At 52.2% G+C, this 16,589-nt stretch overlaps 2 protein-coding genes across 4 annotated transcripts in view; both read right to left on the bottom strand.

Moving 5' to 3' along the window:
* The window catches only part of LOC102263356 (small glutamine-rich tetratricopeptide repeat-containing protein alpha), a 29,110-nt gene extending 22,186 nt beyond the window's left edge, over positions 1–6,924 (bottom strand). Inside the window, exon 1 of the mRNA XM_005858825.2 lies at positions 6,838–6,924. The gene's annotated coding sequence lies outside the window, so the exon portion shown is untranslated. The remainder of the gene's footprint in view (positions 1–6,837) is intronic.
* On the bottom strand, positions 34–16,589 carry LOC102262845 (small glutamine-rich tetratricopeptide repeat-containing protein alpha). Of its 3 annotated transcripts, none has more exons than XM_005858823.2 (11): positions 16,574–16,589; positions 8,126–8,265; positions 7,157–7,260; positions 6,838–6,922; positions 5,680–5,779; positions 4,283–4,387; positions 3,282–3,420; positions 2,385–2,447; positions 1,055–1,092; positions 448–537; positions 34–230 (listed from the first exon to the last, which is right to left on the bottom strand). In XM_005858823.2, exons 2-11 carry the CDS (start codon positions 8,223–8,225, stop codon positions 116–118), a joined length of 939 nt encoding a protein of 312 aa, XP_005858885.1. In that variant the 5' UTR covers positions 8,226–8,265; positions 16,574–16,589; the 3' UTR covers positions 34–115. The 3 variants fall into 3 exon arrangements, with proteins under 3 accessions (XP_005858885.1, XP_005858886.1, XP_014389150.1); XM_005858824.2 differs by lacking the exon at positions 16,574–16,589 and adding an exon at positions 14,893–14,994; XM_014533664.1 differs by lacking the exon at positions 16,574–16,589 and adding an exon at positions 11,639–11,711.

Raw genomic sequence — 16,589 nt, 5'->3', positions numbered from 1 at the left:
GCTGTGAAGTTTCAGTCCATGTCTCTCAGTGGGAGTTGGGAGGGGGAGGAGCAAAATTCAGTGGAAACATCTGGCAGGGGGTGCACCTCCTCCCCGAGGGGACTCACGTGAGCGGTCATTCCTGCTGGTCATCGTTGCTGGCACTGGGTGTTTGACTTCGGATCTGATTTCGAAGCTGTTCAATTAACTCTGGGTTCTGCTGCTGCATCTGCTGAGCGAACTGCTGGCCCCTGTGAGAGAGGCGCCAGGCTCAGCTCGCCGGGACACCAGCCGCTTCCCCAAACATCCACATGGAAGTGTCCCCCAGGCACTCGTCACGCGTCCCCCACATGTGACCCTCAACAGCAGTGTGCCCGCTCGCTGGAGGACACAGCACTGACACTTCCATTTTCCCACGTGGAGCGTCCCTGCCTGCCCACCGTGCCTCCACTATGCAGGGCTACTCACGCCTGGATGAGACTGGCCAGGTCATTCTGTGAAGGGTTGGTGCCAGGAGTCCCCAGGGGGTTGTGGCTGCCGGAAATCACCCCGGACATGCTGCAAGAAGAGAGCCTGTGACTTGTACAGGATGGCCCAGCCCACCCGTCCCCCAGTGGCTCCACTCAGCCCTTGGCCTCTGCTAGCAGGAGACGTTCTGTGTCACCACCCTTCTCCGTGATGACAGCCCTGTGAGGTCATCAGCTTTTCCAGGAATGGCTTTTTGCCCTAACGGCACTGATGCTCAATGGGACAATTCTGGCCCCCAGCTGACACTGAGAAATGTCTGTGACACCAAAGGTCGCAGTGAAATTTCCAGAACAGGAAAATTAAATTCACAGACAGGAAGTGGGTTAGTTATTGCCAGGGATTAGGGGAAGGGAGAGTGACTATAACGATGGGGCTTCTTTTGGGGTGGTGGAATATTCTGGAACTCCGTGGTGGGGATAGCTGCACGACACTGAAATGCACGTAATGCCACTGAGTTGTAAACTAAATGGTTAAAATAATAACCTGATGTGTTTTACCACAAAAAGGGATTTAAGCACAAGACCAGGGGAAAAGGGTTGTCACTTACAGCTGCTGAAGCTGGGGGCTGTTCATCAGGTTTGATGCCTGAGGAAATAAAACGATGGTCAGAGGACAGCGTCCAACATGCTCCGACCGAGAAGGTTCCCTCTCGAGCACCCCGGGCTCTCCTGCCCCAGCACAGCCAGTATGTCACCCCAGGTACTTGCTCTCCCCGCCTCTCCCCTACACCCCATTTCTCCCTCCATGCGATGAGACTCATGTTTCACCACTTTGATCCCGTTTGGGGCCCTTATTTCAGGAGACTCCAGGGCACCTATCCTTTCTTTGCTGGCACCTTAGGTGTCGCTGGGTGTGTGTATTTTCTATCTTTTTTGGGTCACGAGACATTAGGAGAGCTCTATCAGTCAGCAACACTGCACCGGGCACTTTCGTGCCTCCACAGCTCCACTGAGGACATTTCCTCAGAACCCAGGTCAGGGTTCTGCCAGACCACTGCTCACGGGCTGCCTAACTTTCTGTAAAGGGCCATAGGTTAAGTACTGTCAGCTTTCAGGGTGTCTCTGCTCCAACCGTTCAGCTCTGCCAAAAGCCACGTAAATGCAGGGTGATGGCCGTGCCAGTAATAGTACACAAACCAGCAGGAGCTGGGTGGCTGAAGTCAAAAGGAGTGGCTGCTATTAGGCTGAGTCCTTGAGCCAGAACATCAACGAAGACCCTGGCTTTGCTGCAGCACAGACTCACAACGGAAGTACAACCTCTGCTGCATTTAGGAGGCGAGATGCTCCTTGATGTACTGAGGATTTTTCTCTTCCAGATAGTTTGAGACCCTGCACCCTAAGGCCTGTAGGCCAGCAGTGCGGCCTCAGGCCGAGCAAGATCACTCAGCAATGGGCATGTGTGTGTAGGGACCAGCCCCCTCAGGTCACAGCGGGGAGCCCGCTCTCAATGGGATACCTAGTGCTCTGCTGTCCCATCCGAACCTGCAGGCGTGGCCCTATCACTGTCTCCTTGTGAGAACACCATGCTGGGCAGCGGGGAGGTAGTTTCCCCACATTATTCAGCCAGGAGAGGCAGGATCTAATTTGTCCTTTGGCTCAATAATGGGGGGGGGTCTCCCTTGGGGGTATGCTGGCCCCAGGGGACACAAGACAACAATTGAAACATCTGTGGTTGTCATCACTGGGGGTGCTCCTGGCATGGAGTAGGTGGGGCCAGGGATGCTGCTCAACACCCCATAGTGCCCAGGCATGCCCCCACCCAGAGTGACCCCAGCTCTAGTCCACAGTGCCACACGAGTGGCCCTGGTCTATGGCAGGCAGTGACATGCAGGCTCGGGTGGGGGGTGAGGACGCTGCTGGGGCGAGGAGGGCAGTCACCATGCTCATGAAGCCTGGGTTGTTCAGCAGGCCCGCGATGTCGATGCTGCCGAGCCCTCCTGTCTGTGGGTAAGGAAAGCACGGTTAGTGGCATCAGGACACAGGGAGATGACACTGGCCCAGGATCTGAGAGCTAGTACCCCCTGTGGGGCCCCTCTGGAGTTCTAAGAGGTGTTTCGCTCAAACAGATGCTCTCTCGGCCTGAGCAGCCAGCCCATAGGGCTAGGGGTGCTTCATAAAAAGCAGGAGCCCCACCGTCCATCACCAGGGAAAAGTACTGTGTTAACGCATCTTTCATTTTCTGATGCTCTGACATCTGGGGCCTGGCAGACCCTGGAGGGATGGGCCCTCCTCAGGGTAACCAATGCCTAGAGACGGTCAATAAATCACCTACGAGTGCACCTTTCAGAGGCAAGTCAGGCAACCCACTGTCCACTCCCACCCCTTCTCTGCGGGGCTCTCACACTCAGCCACTAGCCTTTCGCCCTAGTCACCCCAGAGCCAGGTGCCAGTTAGGGCTAGCCCCTACCAGAGTCCCCTGGAATTATTCAAACTAGTAAAACCTAAGCCTGCTCCCCCCCACCTCACCCCTTCCTTCTCATGAAATCATAATCAAGGCTCTGGTCCACATGTCCCCTCTTCCTTCACCTCATGACTGAGCCTGGTGCTTCCCCGTGTGACCCTGCAGCATGCCCTCTCCTGTTTCTGGGGCTCTGTGAGAATGAAAACGTCTTCCTCCCTGACAGGCATTTCCGAATGTGTATCTCAGACCTGATTAAACAAATGCCAGGTCCCCTAGCAGCCCAGCCCTCAGCCTGTGAGCTGTGAGCGCGTCTGCCTGGCCTGCCCTGTGCTCTGCCTCCGACAGCATCACGCCCTTGCTCCCGGGGGACTCACGGGACTGGGTGCCTCTCTCAGCTTCAGCTCCGCGATCTTGAGGTTGGACTTGTATGTTTCGTTGTCGGGGTCCAGCTCCAGGGCCTTCTTATAGTAGGCCACGGCCTCCGCGTGCTTGTTCAAACTGGAGAGCGCCAGGCTGGGGGGAGATGCTGGGGATGAAGGGGAGAGGCCCCGAGAGCTCTGGCCCCTCCCTCAGTCCCCACACCTCAGACTGTCTCCATGTCAATGCCATCATTCCTGGTCCAGTCTGGGCTCCAGTGGAGGACACAAGAGGGGGTCAGGGGAGGGGCTAAGAGGATGAACATAGGACAATTCAAATGCACTCGTGTCCTAGTGGTGGTACCCAACACCAAGGGCTTTGAAGGCCCAAAGGATGGGGCCAGGGTGGTCAGACAAAGATGTTTATTTGGTCCTTGTCCCTGCTGCTCCTGGCAGAGCTCCTGAAATTTCCTGAGTCATAGGTGCGTCCTTTGTTATTCACAAGCCCCTTCTAATCACACCTAAAGAGGGTGACCACATCCATGTGCCAGGAGGGTGGCGTACCCCCAACTCCACAGGGACAGAGGCTCTGGCACCCAAAATCCAGGACCATGCTGGATTTTACCCTGTGTGCCTCTATCTGGCTGTTCCATCTGTATCCTTTCTAACAAACTGGTAAATGTAGGTAAAGTGTTTTCCTGAATTCTGTGAGTCATTCTAGGGAATTGTCAATCCTGAGGAGGGGGTCGGGGGAAGCCCTTATTATAGCTGGTTGGTCAGAAACACAGTGACAACTCGTGACTGGTGTCTGAAGTGGGGCTGAGCCCTGCACCAGTGGGGTCTGACTACCTCCAGGTAGGTGGTGTCAGGACTAAATTGAATGGCTGAACCCACCGCTGGCCTTGGAGGGTTGGTTAATGGAACAGAAAACCCCCCACACAATCAGAAGAGGAGGAATGTGGTGGATGCAGGGGGGAGGGCAGTCCGGCCCCACAAGGGGCACCTGCCCAGGCACTCACCCCATCCTCCCATATGCTTTGCTGTAGGATGGGTCTATGCAGATGGCCCGCTCGCAGTCCTGCACGGCCCCCGCGTAATTCCCCAGTTTGCTGTAGGCGGCGGCTCTAGGGAAACAAAGCAGGGTGTTCAGAGTTGTTACCCTCACTGGTCACCTACGACAAGCCATCTGTGGATGGGCCTCGGTTTCCCCATCTGTAAGGTAGGGTGGGTACGGGGTTGTGAAGGGGTATGTGGGCTTTGACACAGGCATCTGTCTGCTAGGCACCCGTGCTGGGGGGCTGGGGGAAGGGTGCTATCCCATTTGCCAGAGGAAACTGAAGCTGAGGGAGGGAGAGGGTGTGGCCCAATGCTGCACAGCAGACAGGCAGCGCCAGGACCTGGTTCTGAACCCACAGTCCCAGGGCTCGCCATGGAGGCTCTTCCTTTCGGGTGAAGCTCAGGCCCATTCTATGTTGCCAGATAAGTCCCTCTGCAACTTTTCTGTATATCTAGAATTACTTCCCCAAAAAATAGTTTAAAAGAAAAGAAACAAAAACACTTCCACCCAGAGGTGATGTGGACCACCTTTGGCACACATGCTTCTGGTGTCTTCTGTACACTGTGTGCTCCCACGGCTTCCACACTGACTGCGCGGTTCTGCCTCCTGCTCTCCACTCAGTCCTTCTCATTAACACAATATTCCGTACAGTGAGGCTGTGTGACAGCTCATTTGGCTTTTCCTTTAAAAGCATAGGCCAAGCCAGCCGGCATGGCTCAGTGGTTGAGCATCAACCTGTGAACCAGGAGGTCACGGTTCAATTCCTGGTCAGGGCACACGCCTGGGATGCAAGCTCCATCCTGTGTGGGGTGTGCCTGAGGCAGCTAATCAGGGATTTTTCTCTCATCATTGATGTTTCTCTCTCCCTTCCTCCCTGAAATCAATAAAAATGAATAAATAAAAAAGCACAGGCCAGGGTCAAATACATTATGACGGAAAGATGATTAGACTTTGGGTGGTGAGCACACAATGGAGTATACAGATGTCATATTATAAAGCTGTATATCTGAAATTTATACAATGCTATTAACCACTGTTACTCCTATAAACTTAATTTTTTAAAAACAAGGAAAAAGAAAAATGACAGGCCAGATGCAGTTCCTCACTATTGCCAATGCTGTTGTGAGCATGTCACGTATCCAAATTGTGGGTTATATTCTTGGCCCCACATCGGAGTAGAGAATGGTGCCACCTAATTTAAATGTCACTATCGACTCTGACTGACAGCTCGCTGACAGCCTGACACTGTGTATTTGGGACTGCAGTGGGGCGATCAAGTAACCCATAGTACAACAGCCCATCCTGTTTGCCAGGATGTGAGACTGGCTGGCTTGGCCTCCGAGCAGGCCTAGCAGGTACCTGTTACAGAAATAGACGGCGTTTGCGGGATTGAGCTCGATAGCTTTCCCATAGAAGTGCACGGCAGCCTCAAAGTTCTCGACTTTCATTTGTTCGTTTCCTACAGAAAAAGAAAAAAATGTACACTGGCTGTTCACACGAGACCTGAGGGGGTCTGAGGGGTCATTCCCAGCTCTCCCAGCTCCTAATTGAAGGTCTGAGATTTCGGGGACCAGGATGCAACACTCAGGCATAGGCTTGGGGTGCAGTTTGCATCGAGTGTCTTCAGGGGCTGGCTGAGCCAGCGCTTGGTTGATGGTAGCTGTCACTGCTTTGATTGTGGTATTTGGGGACGTAAGTCTCAAATACTGTCACTTTTGCATCTTTTCAGAAATAGAGCCCAATTTTAATGAGACGTAATCCACATACCACACAACTCACCCTTTAAAAGTGTACAATTAAGTGGCTTTTTAGTATATTCAGAGTTGTGCAACCATAACCTCCATCTAATTTTCAGAACATTCCACCACCCCGAGAAGTAACCCTGTCCTCATCAGTAGTCAATCCTCCCCTCCCAGCCCGATAACCATGAACCCACTTCCTAGGTCTGTGGATTTTCTTGTTCTGGACATTTCACATCAACAAAATCACGCTGTGTGGCCTTTGGTGTCTGGCGTCTTTCACTGAGCGTCATGTGTTCAAGGTCCATTTACGCTGTAGCATGGTCAGTGCCTCACTGCTTTTCCTGGCTGAGGAATAATCCACTGCATGGATAGGCCACCTTGTATGTATCCATTCACCAGCAGACAGACATCTGGGTGGTTTACACTTCTTAGCTACTACGAACTGTGCTCCTGTGAGCATCTGTGTACAAGCATCTTTGTGGGCGTGTGTGTTTGCTGGGTCATGTGATCACTGTGTTTAACTATTTGGGAAGCTGTCAGACCATTTTCCACAGCAGCTGCACTGCTTACATTTCCACCCATTGTGTGTGAGGCTAGGATTTCTCCACATATATCTGTGTTCTTAAAAGCCATCCCCACCTGGACTCCTGTCTCCAAAGGCTGGTTTGCCATCTACTGTCCAACAGCACCCCCACCTCGACTTCAGAGCCAGGGATCAGCCTGCCTCTGGATCCAGGTGGAGAGGTGCCAGTGGGGACAGAGAACCTTCTCTCACCTTCGGTTTTGAGGCGCTCTGCCTCGGCCGAGTCCTCCTCCGAAGGCGGGGTTACCTCAGGACTCCTCAGGTTCTGTGGCATCTCCTGGCCCCAAAGAAAAAAGCTGGCAATCCCGCTGTCCTCCTCCTCCTCCAAACTCGGCTCCTTGAGCCTTCCTCCCTGTCAGGGGCCCCTGAGCTCTGAGAGAGAGGAACCAGGCCCAGTGCCCACAATGCAGGTGCCCCGCTTCCCTCACCAGGAGGGACGTGCTTCGGAGCCATTGGCTACCCATGCTGTTCTCACTGTTCTCGCTGTGATGGGGGCGGCCCAGCAGCTCACCTTGCCTGCGGCAGCTTCAAATATTTCTGGAAGAGTCTGAGTGAGTGCGAGGTTGCTGTCTTCCAATGTCACCCCGAAGGCGGTCTCCAGGCACTGGATTGCAACTGCAAGGAACACACAGATATTTCCTTCTGCACGGACCTGAGTTTATGAGGCTCCGGAGGCAGGGCTCACACTTAGTTTTCCTCAGGTGGATTGGCAGAGACCCTGGAGCACAGTGTGTAGTGTGCTCCTCGACCCTGGTTTGGATTCTTCCAGTCAGCCCAGAGCCTTGGGAAACTCTGGACAGTGAGACGTGCCCTTGAGCCCTGAGAGCAAGGAAGTGTGGGGGAAGTTACGGTCCTTGCCCAGTGGTGCTCTCCGTGGGGTCACACTGCTGGGCTACCTTGCTGGGAAGCTGCGGAGCTGAGCCCAGCCTGGAGTGCCATTCGGGGATCCAGATGCCCGGGACATTCTGCTGAACCTCCAAGGAGTCCGGCCAGAACCCAAAGCTTAAGACCACACCATCCCCCGCCCAAGTCTTCAAGGCTGGGCTCCTTCCAGGGGCAACATAATTGCACGTGGGACGGACAGGAACTACTCAGAGCCCTGGGCCACCGGTGCAGGGCTGCCCCACCTGCCCTCTGCCCCAGGACACACATGCCTCCTTTTCCTCCTACAGAGGCCTGCCCTAAACTGACAGGGGTTGGCACCCTTGCAGTGGGGGAAGAGCACTGGGCTAGGAGGCCAGAGAGCTCAGTCCTGTGCCTGCTCAGGGCTTGGCGGTCTTGGCTGTGAAACCAGGACAGGAGCAGCGTCCACGGCTGGACACGTGTGCTGACCTATCATACCCATCCTGTAATCGTTCTAGGCTCCGATGAAAGAAAGGGAGGTGGGGAGGAAGAGGAGCAGGAGTGAGAGAAGGCAGTGGGGGCACAAAGTTGGAGACAGGAGACTCCATTTCCGGGGCCGATGGAGGCCCATGCATACCTTCCAAACTCTCCTGGGCGTCTGACAAGAGCCCCCCGTGCCGCAGCTGGTCATGTAGGAAGCGGATGATGGCATAGGCGAGGCGTTTCTTGTTATCCATCTTGAGATGGGAAGAGATGACACCCAGGGGTTTTCAGGATCTGCAGACCCCAGGCAAAAGCATGAGGACTGGGCTGCTTAGATACGCACTCTTCCACCTACTCCCAGGTCATACTCCAGGCAGGACTCTGCAGAAGGTGTGTCCCCCACCCAGGCACATTAGACACTTTTATCTGTGAGGCAAAACATTAACAATCCCATTTCACAGATGAGACACTGAAGCAATGAGGCTCAGAGCCCCTGCTCTTGGGCATGTGGGTGGGCGGAGCACCCTGTGCAGTCCCTCCTTGATCTCACAGGAGGGTAACATAGCCCTGGGCCTGGCGGTCTTCGCCCTTTCACTGGCTGGATGGGGACAGCCTGGGGCTCCCCAGGGCTGCCTCGCATGGGCTGGAGTCCTGGAGGTCTGTGAACCCCAAGTTTCCAAGGCCCACAAAGGGTGACACAGGCACCATGGGATAGCCTGAGCAGACGGAAAGGCCCTACAGGGCACGGATCCCTTTCCAGGCCACCTAAGGGCCTCCCGGGTTCCTCTGCACCGTGCTGTACTGCCTGGGCTTTGTCTAGAGCAGGGGTGGGCAAACTTTTTGACTCGAGGGCCACAATGGGTTCTTAAACTGGACCGGAGGGCCGGAACAAAAGCATGGATGGAGTGTTTGTGTGAACTAATATAAATTCAAAGTAAACATCATTACATAAAAGGGTACGGTCTTTTTTTTTAGTTTTATTCATTTCAAATGGGCCGGATCCGGCCCGCGGGCCGTAGTTTGCCCACGGCTGGTCTAGAGACATCTGTGGTTCTCATGACTGGGGGTGCTCCTGGCATTGAGTGGGTGAGTCCGGGGATGCTGCTCAACCTCCACAGAGCCCAGGGTGGCCCCCCACAGAGAGGGACCAGTCCCCGATATCCCTAGTCTAGTGCCTGGGTGAGAATAAGAAACGTGTGAGGAGTCTGCTACCAGAGCTACTGTGATGCGCCTGGCACTTTACACAGCACATCTCACTTCCACCATATAATGACCTCCGAGGTGCATCACTGCTCCCATTTAGAGAGGACACAAGAGCGGGGTGGGGACCTACATGCTGCCCAAGGCCCCTCATATCCGCTCAGCACGGCTGGAGGCCACGGTGTAAAGCATCTTGGTCCCCTTGAAATACCTCCAGTGGGGTGAATAGCCTGTGCCCCCTAGAAATCAAGGAGTGGGCCTCCTGATCCCATCTTCATTAACCCGTCACTGGCCAGAGATCAGAAGAGGAAGTCATTAACCCCCGGCAGCACACAGAGCTGATGCCAGCATCTGGCACCTAAAAGTTGCAGTGCAAGGGCAGTCAAGGCATGTGATGCTGGCCATGCTACAAGCTCTCTGTCTGTGGTACATGGAAAACCTCATCCATCAACTGCTTCTTCTTCTTTTTTTTTTTAATATATTTTATTGATTTTTCACAGAGAGGAAGGGAGAGGGATAAAGAGCTAGAAACATCGATGAGAAATCGATCAGCTGCTTCCTGCACACTCCCCACCGGGGATGTGCCCGCAACCAAGGTACATGCCCTTGACCGGAATCGAACCTGGGACCCTTGAGTCTGCAGGCTGACGCTCCATCCACTGAGCCAAACCGGCTAGGGCATCATCAACTGCTTCTTAGAAGGAAAGGATCCAGACACAAAAGGCCACACTGTGACTCCATTTTTATGAAATGCCCAGAACAGGCAAATCCAGAGGAAGGGAGTTTGTGGTTGTCAGGGGCTGGGGAGTAACTGCTAATAGGGACTCGGCTGCTTTCAGGGGTAATGGAATGCTCTGGAACTCATGTGATGGCCGCACAACTCTGTGAATATACGAAAACCTACTACTTTTTATGGTATGTGAATTATATCTCAATGTCTAAAAAGGGGACAAACTTAAAATAGCTATGTTGGAGAGCTTGTAGTTGGACAGAAAGTTACAGACACCCTGGAAAGCTCTTGGGGGGTGGTTATGAGTTTCCCCCTCTATTTTTGGACACAATGAGCCTTTACCAAGCAGTACCTTTGGCCCAAGAGCATCCCTGGACCCAGGTCTGGGGTCAGGATGGGCCAGAGCCTGGAGGACAAATGGCTAGAGGATCTTGGGGGTGATACACAGAGGCCCACGGAGAGCAACCACACCCTGCTTGCTTCGAAGACAGTGAAGTCCCAAAAGGTGACTCGTGCTCCCCAGCTGGAGGGTCCTGAGAACACAATGGCCACCTGCCGGCCTCTAAACCCAAGGAGACAGACATGCTGCCAAGAACGCCCAAAATGCTTTTGTTCTACACACATTCTCGACAGGCAGCAGGATGACTCACAGCAGCTGAAAGGTGGACAGAACTCCAAAGCCCATTGATGGATGAATGTGGATACACACAATGTGCTCCATCTATACCAGAGGTCGCCAACCTTTCGGACCTCACAGAACACCAGTTGGCAACCGCTGATCTATACCATAGACCAGTGGTCGGCAAACTCATTAGTCAACAGAGCCAAATATCAACAGTACAACGATTGAAATTTCTTTTGAGAGCCAAATTTTTTAAACTTAAACTATATAGGTAGGTACATTGTTATTAACTTAATTAGGGTACTCCTAAGGCTTAGGAAGAGCCACACTCAAGGGGCCAAAGAGCCGCATGTGGCTCGAGAGCCGCAGTTTGCCGACCACGGCCATAGACTATTATCCAGCTTTAAAGGGACATTCTGACACATGTTACAACATGATAAGCCTTGAGGACATTATGGTCAATGACATAAGCCAGACACAGAAGGACAAATACTGTGATTCCAGTCACAGGAGGTCCTTAGGGGAGTCAAATTCAGAGGCAGACCCTGCTGGGTAACTCAGTTTGTTAGAGCATTGCCCCAATACATCAAGGTTATGGGTTCGATGCCCAGTCAGGGCACATACAAGAATCAACCAATGCACGCATAAATAAGTGGAACAACAAATGGATGTTTCTCTCTCTCTCTCTCTCTTAAAATTTCAGTTTGGGAAGATGAGAAAGTTCTGGAGATGGATGGTGGTGATGGTTGCATAACAATGTGAATGTACTTACACCCACTGAACTGTTACTTAAAAATAATAGTTAGGCCCTAACCGGTTTGGCTCAGGGGATAGAGCATCGGCCTGGGGACTGAAGGGTCCCAGGTTCGATTCAGGTCAAGGGCATGTACCTTGGTTGCGGGCACATCCCCAAGAGAGGGTGTGCAGGAGGCAGCTGATCGATGTTTCTCTCTCATGGATGTTTCAAACTCTGTATCCCTTTCCCTTCCTCTCTGTAAAAAAATCAATAAAATATATATATTAAAAAAATAGGTAGCCCTGGCTGGTGTGGCTCAGAGGTTAGAGTGTCAATCCGCACAGGGTCTCGGGTTTGATTCCTGGTCAAGGGCACGTACCTGGATTGTAGGTTTGATCCTAGCCCAGTTGGGGGTGTATGCAGCTTGAAGGCAACCAATTGATTTGTTTCTCTCACATTGATGTTTTTCGATCTGCCCCCTGCCTCCTTTCCACTCTCTCTAAAAATCAATGGAAAAAATATCCTTGGGTGAGGATTAACACAACAAACAAAAAATAGTTAAAATAGCAAATTTTATGTCTATTTTACTCTAATTAAGAAACTTTGTTTCAAAGGTCCTCCTCTTAGGATATAAACCTCTGAGATCCCAGGACCCGGATCCTTTTGCATAGTCTGTTCTAAAACGGGTCAAGTGTCACATTCAGCTACCTGCTTAGCTGAGAATGGCTTTTGTATTCTATGAATATAAGTGCCTACATAATAGTATGCTTGACTTTCCCTTGTGGCCCCCAAAGCTGACAGTATTTACTACTTGGGCCTTTGTTTGCTGACACCCTCTCCTCCAGCACTATGACGGCAAACTGGATGGAGGCGTGCCAGGGCCTTACAGAGCGGGTCACAAGTTCAACCGGTGGCAGGGCAAGAACACACCGCCGAGCGGCTGGACTTTGCCTAAGAGTCCTGGGCACCACTTCTGAGCACACTGAGTCATGTGAGATTCACACTGGGTTTCCGGTTGTGTGTGTGGGGTGAGAGGATCTGCTTCCCTTTCAGGGACACGTGGGCTGTTTGCTTAAGAATAGCAGAAAAAAGAAATCTGATCTTTAGCACAACTGTTTCCTGCACTCCTGGATGGAGCTGAGGCTGGAGGGGCTGACATTGAAGGTTTAGGAAATGGAAAAAATGAAGTCACACTCATTTCAGTTCTTCCAATGCTTCGGATCCTTTGTATCTCAGGGCCTTTGCTCCCACCCCTCCTGCCACCACTGAAGTAATTTAAGGCAACTCTTGCTGCCTGCCCCTGGGCTTCTCCTGTCTATTGGTGTGATTTCCTCCCATACACCCCCTGTCAACAAGTCAGGGGCCCTGGAGCCTGTCCTGGCCCGTGTATGGATGATGGGCCAGACAATACATCCCTTTTTCCTGAAGAACAAGACCTGGAGCCATAATGTCTTAGGTCCGGCCATTTCTACCCAAGGCCAACTGCATGCTGCCTTCCCTGTCCCTGTGTCACACCTGAGAGTCCCAGTTGATGCCCTCACTTTCCTCTTCTATAAAATGGGTTAACAAATGTCTTCACAAGTGGTTGAGAATTCAGCACCTAATGCAGGGTTTCTCCACCCAGGCACCACCAATGTGCGGCACATTTTCTGCGTGAGGAACTTTCCTGTGCACTATGGAATATTGAACAGCACCCCTGGCATCCATCTAATGTTCCCTGGGAGCTGGGGGTGGGAGCAGGATCATCCCGGGGCAGGGGAGTCCATGGATCCCAGGAGACTGTGTTCCATAACCACCTGACTACTGAGGTCCTAGGAGGCTGCACACATTTAAATGCACGGCCTGAATGGGAGGAGACAGGGGGTGACACACAGATGCTGGGGTCATCCTGGCTTATACTGTCTGACCATTGGGGACTTACATTGGTGTCTACTGTGAGCAGGGATTAAATTCACTATTTCCCCAAATAATTAATGCAGGGTTTCTCCCCCTCAGCACTGCCGACATGGCGGTTGGGTCATTCTCTGTGGGGGGATCCTTGGCCCCCACTCACTCGATTCCAGGAGCACCCCCCAAGTGGTGACAATCACAAATGTCCTCAGACATGGCCAAACCACCCCAGCTGAAAACCACTGCTAGACACTAAGTGGGGAAAATTAAGGCTTTAGGTCAGCACAGGTCAGATTTTCTGGCCAAATGATTTTGCTACAAACTTTGGGAAATCTTCTGTGTGTTGAATATTTGCGTTTTGGAAGTGCAGAAAAGGGATTGCGGGTCCACAGCACAGGACTGGGCAGTGTTTGACACAGGTGGTCCCTAAAAACTGCTGCCTCTCCTCTTACCTCATTGAGCAGGGAGGATAGCAAACAGTGTGAACATTTGATTTTACCTCATGGCTTTGAGATGAACAAAATTTCTGCTCCTCACAGAGCAGGGCCCAGCCTGACACAGGGACAGCACTTTTGCTCGATGGCTACTAGGCACTCTGTGTCTTTGGAACAATCACAACTTGTAGGTCTTTGGCTGCAGGACAACATTCTCAAAGACCTACTCTCTCCTAACAGTGAGGCCTGTATGAGCTCTCAGAAAGCACCACCAAGGCACAGAGCAGGGCACAGAGCACAAGAGTAAGCCTGGTAAGGGTGAGCAGGCGATGCCCCAGGCTCGGGGGCAAGGGGGGGGGGGTGTTGTCCCAGAGACAGTTCCTCTTGGGCGCCTTCAGAATCCCTTCTAGCTCTCAGTCCACTTTTTCATTTTATCATTAAAAAACAAAAAAACTTCTATTCCTCTTATTTCCCTGCCAAAGACTGATTAATAAAAGAAAAAAATGACATACCTTACCAAAATGAGTGACCCACCTTGGGAAGGAGAGGCACCCACTTTTTGAAGGATGGCCCACCACTTCTGTGGGTGCTTCTCCCACCCACCTTAGGATACTGCAGGTACCCAAGAAAGGCTGCCCCAAAGCTAGAACTGGTGTTCACTCCCCAAAGTTTTCTTCTAAAATGCCACCAGACTGTCCTGCATACTTACTAGTATAAACCCTCAAAAGCTCCCTGAAATGTAACAAGTGTGCCCCTCAGCACTGGTGTGTCACCCCCTGGGCTTCAAACCCTCCATGCTCCACTCAAACCCACTACTCACCTTTCCTCTGATCCATCAGGAAAACTCTTATTCTCCCTTCGACACCAAGCTGCAAGGTCACCTCCTCAGAGAGAGCCAGACACCTTTTCCCAGCAAAGCCCATACTATTCCCACCTCTGGTCCAGCATCTCCTACAGGCTCTTTCCAGGCCTGTCTTCAGCCAGCAGACTGAGCCACTGGACAGGCCAACTTCCTTTTAACCCCAGCACTTGGCGGCATTTGATCCACATGGACTCAGGAAAATGTGAGGTCACTGTCAACAGTGACAACCAGGTTCCTTGGGGAGGTCATTCTCTTTGGGTCTCAGTTTCCTCATCAGTAGAAGACCTTTGGTCTTGCCTACCTGCCCACAATCCCCTTTATTCCTTCAACTATCACTGAGCATTTCTCACCTCAGCCCAAGTTGGGTCTTGGCCAAAAAATGTAAGATCAAGTAAGACTACAGCTCTTGACCTGGGGCAGAGCTTAATCCCCTTTAGAGTCACTCACCCTTCCAGTCAAGACTGATTTATAAACCTCAGGTGACAAATGCTGAGGACGTTCCAGGCACTGAACTAAGTGCTGTACATGCAATGGTTTATTTCAGTGATCAGCAAACATTTTCTGAAAAAGGCCAGAGTAAATTCTGTCAGCTTCACAGGCCACAGGGTCTCTGTGGCAACACTGCTATTATAATGCAAAAACAGCCACTGACAATGTGTATGCCATTGGGCGTGCTGTGTTTCCACAAAAATTCATTTTAAAAAACAGGCCTCAGCTGGATTTGGCTCCCTGATCAGTTTGCTGAGACTCTAAGTTGTTTCACCTAATTCCCATTCTACAGAAGGAAAAACTGAGGCTTAGAAAGATAAGGGCACCACTCAAGGTCATCCAGCTAAGACACAAATCAGTTTTAAGCTCAGGTAGTCTGACTTGAGACTACCTCCAAAGTACCCCTTCTGCTCCCTACAAAAATGGGCCAATCATTCTCTGAGGAACCGTCACTGTGGGGGTTGAGCAGCATCCCTGGCCCCACAACCACTTGATGCCAGGAGCACCCCAGTTGTGACAACCACAAATGTCCCCATTAACCCCCCGGGGGGGGGGCGGGGGGTTCACTGGTCTAGAGAGAGAGGAAAAACAGACTCAACAAATAATCAGGGAAAGAAACAAAAGAAATAGGTACATCACTCAGGGACACAGGTTGCACACCCATGTTCTGACAATAACAAAAACCAGTCATTCTCTAGTGAGCACGTACCAGGAGCCTGATTAAGGAATGCTCTCACATAGACCCTAGCAGTGGTTCTCAACCTTCCTAATGCCGTGACCCTTTAATACAGTTCCTCATGTTGTGGTGACCCCCAATTTCATTGTTACAAATTGAACATAATTAAAGCATAGCGATTAATCACAAAAACAATATGTAATTATGTATGTGTTTTCCGATGGTCTTAGGCGACCCCTGTGAAAGGGCCGCGACCCACAGGTTGAGAACCGCTGCCTAGAGGCATATACTTCCACAGCCCCTATAAGAGATGTGCTGCTCAAAGAGGGGAAGCGACTTGTCCAAGCTTTACACAGCCAGGGAGAGGTGTGCAGCGGGTCCTCAAGTGCAGATTTCGACCGCTTCTAGCACAATATGCAGAAGACCCTAAGTGTGAAATAGGACTGCTAGCCAATTTGAGCTCTCACTTTCCACTGGGCCCTGTGGCTTGAATCCTCCCAAACCCCTCGCCCTCGAAGCAGGGGCTGTGACAATGCCCGTTTTACAGAGGGGAAAACTGAGGCTGAGAAGTCAAAAGGCTGGCCAACGTCACCCACTTGGAGAGCAGCGGCGCTGGGACAGGAGCCCCGACCTGAGACAGGGGCCCGATTTAAAAGGACCGTTTCTCTGTACAGCAGCGTACACCCAGCGAACGGCCCCTACAGGCGGGGCGCTTTTACTTCCCGCTTTCCACCCACGGATCTGCGAACCAGCATTTCCCAGGCCCGGGGTCCGGGCGAGGGAAGCCAGGACTGGTGAAGGCCAATCTGACGACGCCCGGCCTCAGTTTCCCCTCTGCACCGCCCACACACAGCACCCGGCGGATCGCGCAGTGACCCCAGCCCCAGACCGATCTTCCCTTACGGGCCGCGTAGCTCGGGAAGCCCCTAGCTGCGGAACCAAAGCGCCAAGCCCCCAACTCACCTCCCAAGCGGCCGAA

Source organism: Myotis brandtii, unplaced genomic scaffold (genome assembly GCF_000412655.1).
Source record: "Myotis brandtii unplaced genomic scaffold, ASM41265v1 scaffold122, whole genome shotgun sequence".
In the NCBI taxonomy this organism is placed as follows: domain Eukaryota; kingdom Metazoa; phylum Chordata; class Mammalia; order Chiroptera; family Vespertilionidae; genus Myotis; species Myotis brandtii.
This window is presented reverse-complemented; position numbering and strand designations above follow the sequence as displayed.

Excerpts from the sequence above, each read along its gene's own strand:
- LOC102262845 (XM_005858823.2), bottom strand. The coding sequence starts at position 8,225 with ATGGATAACAAGAAACGCCTCGCCTATGCCATCATCCGCTTCCTACAT. Across the intron at positions 4,388-5,679 it reads GCCGTCTATTTCTGTAACAG|AGCCGCCGCCTACAGCAAAC; the intron begins GTACCTGCTAGG and ends TTGTTTCCCTAG. Across the intron at positions 1,093-2,384 it reads ACCCAGGCTTCATGAGCATG|GCATCAAACCTGATGAACAG; the intron begins GTGACTGCCCTC and ends TTATTTCCTCAG.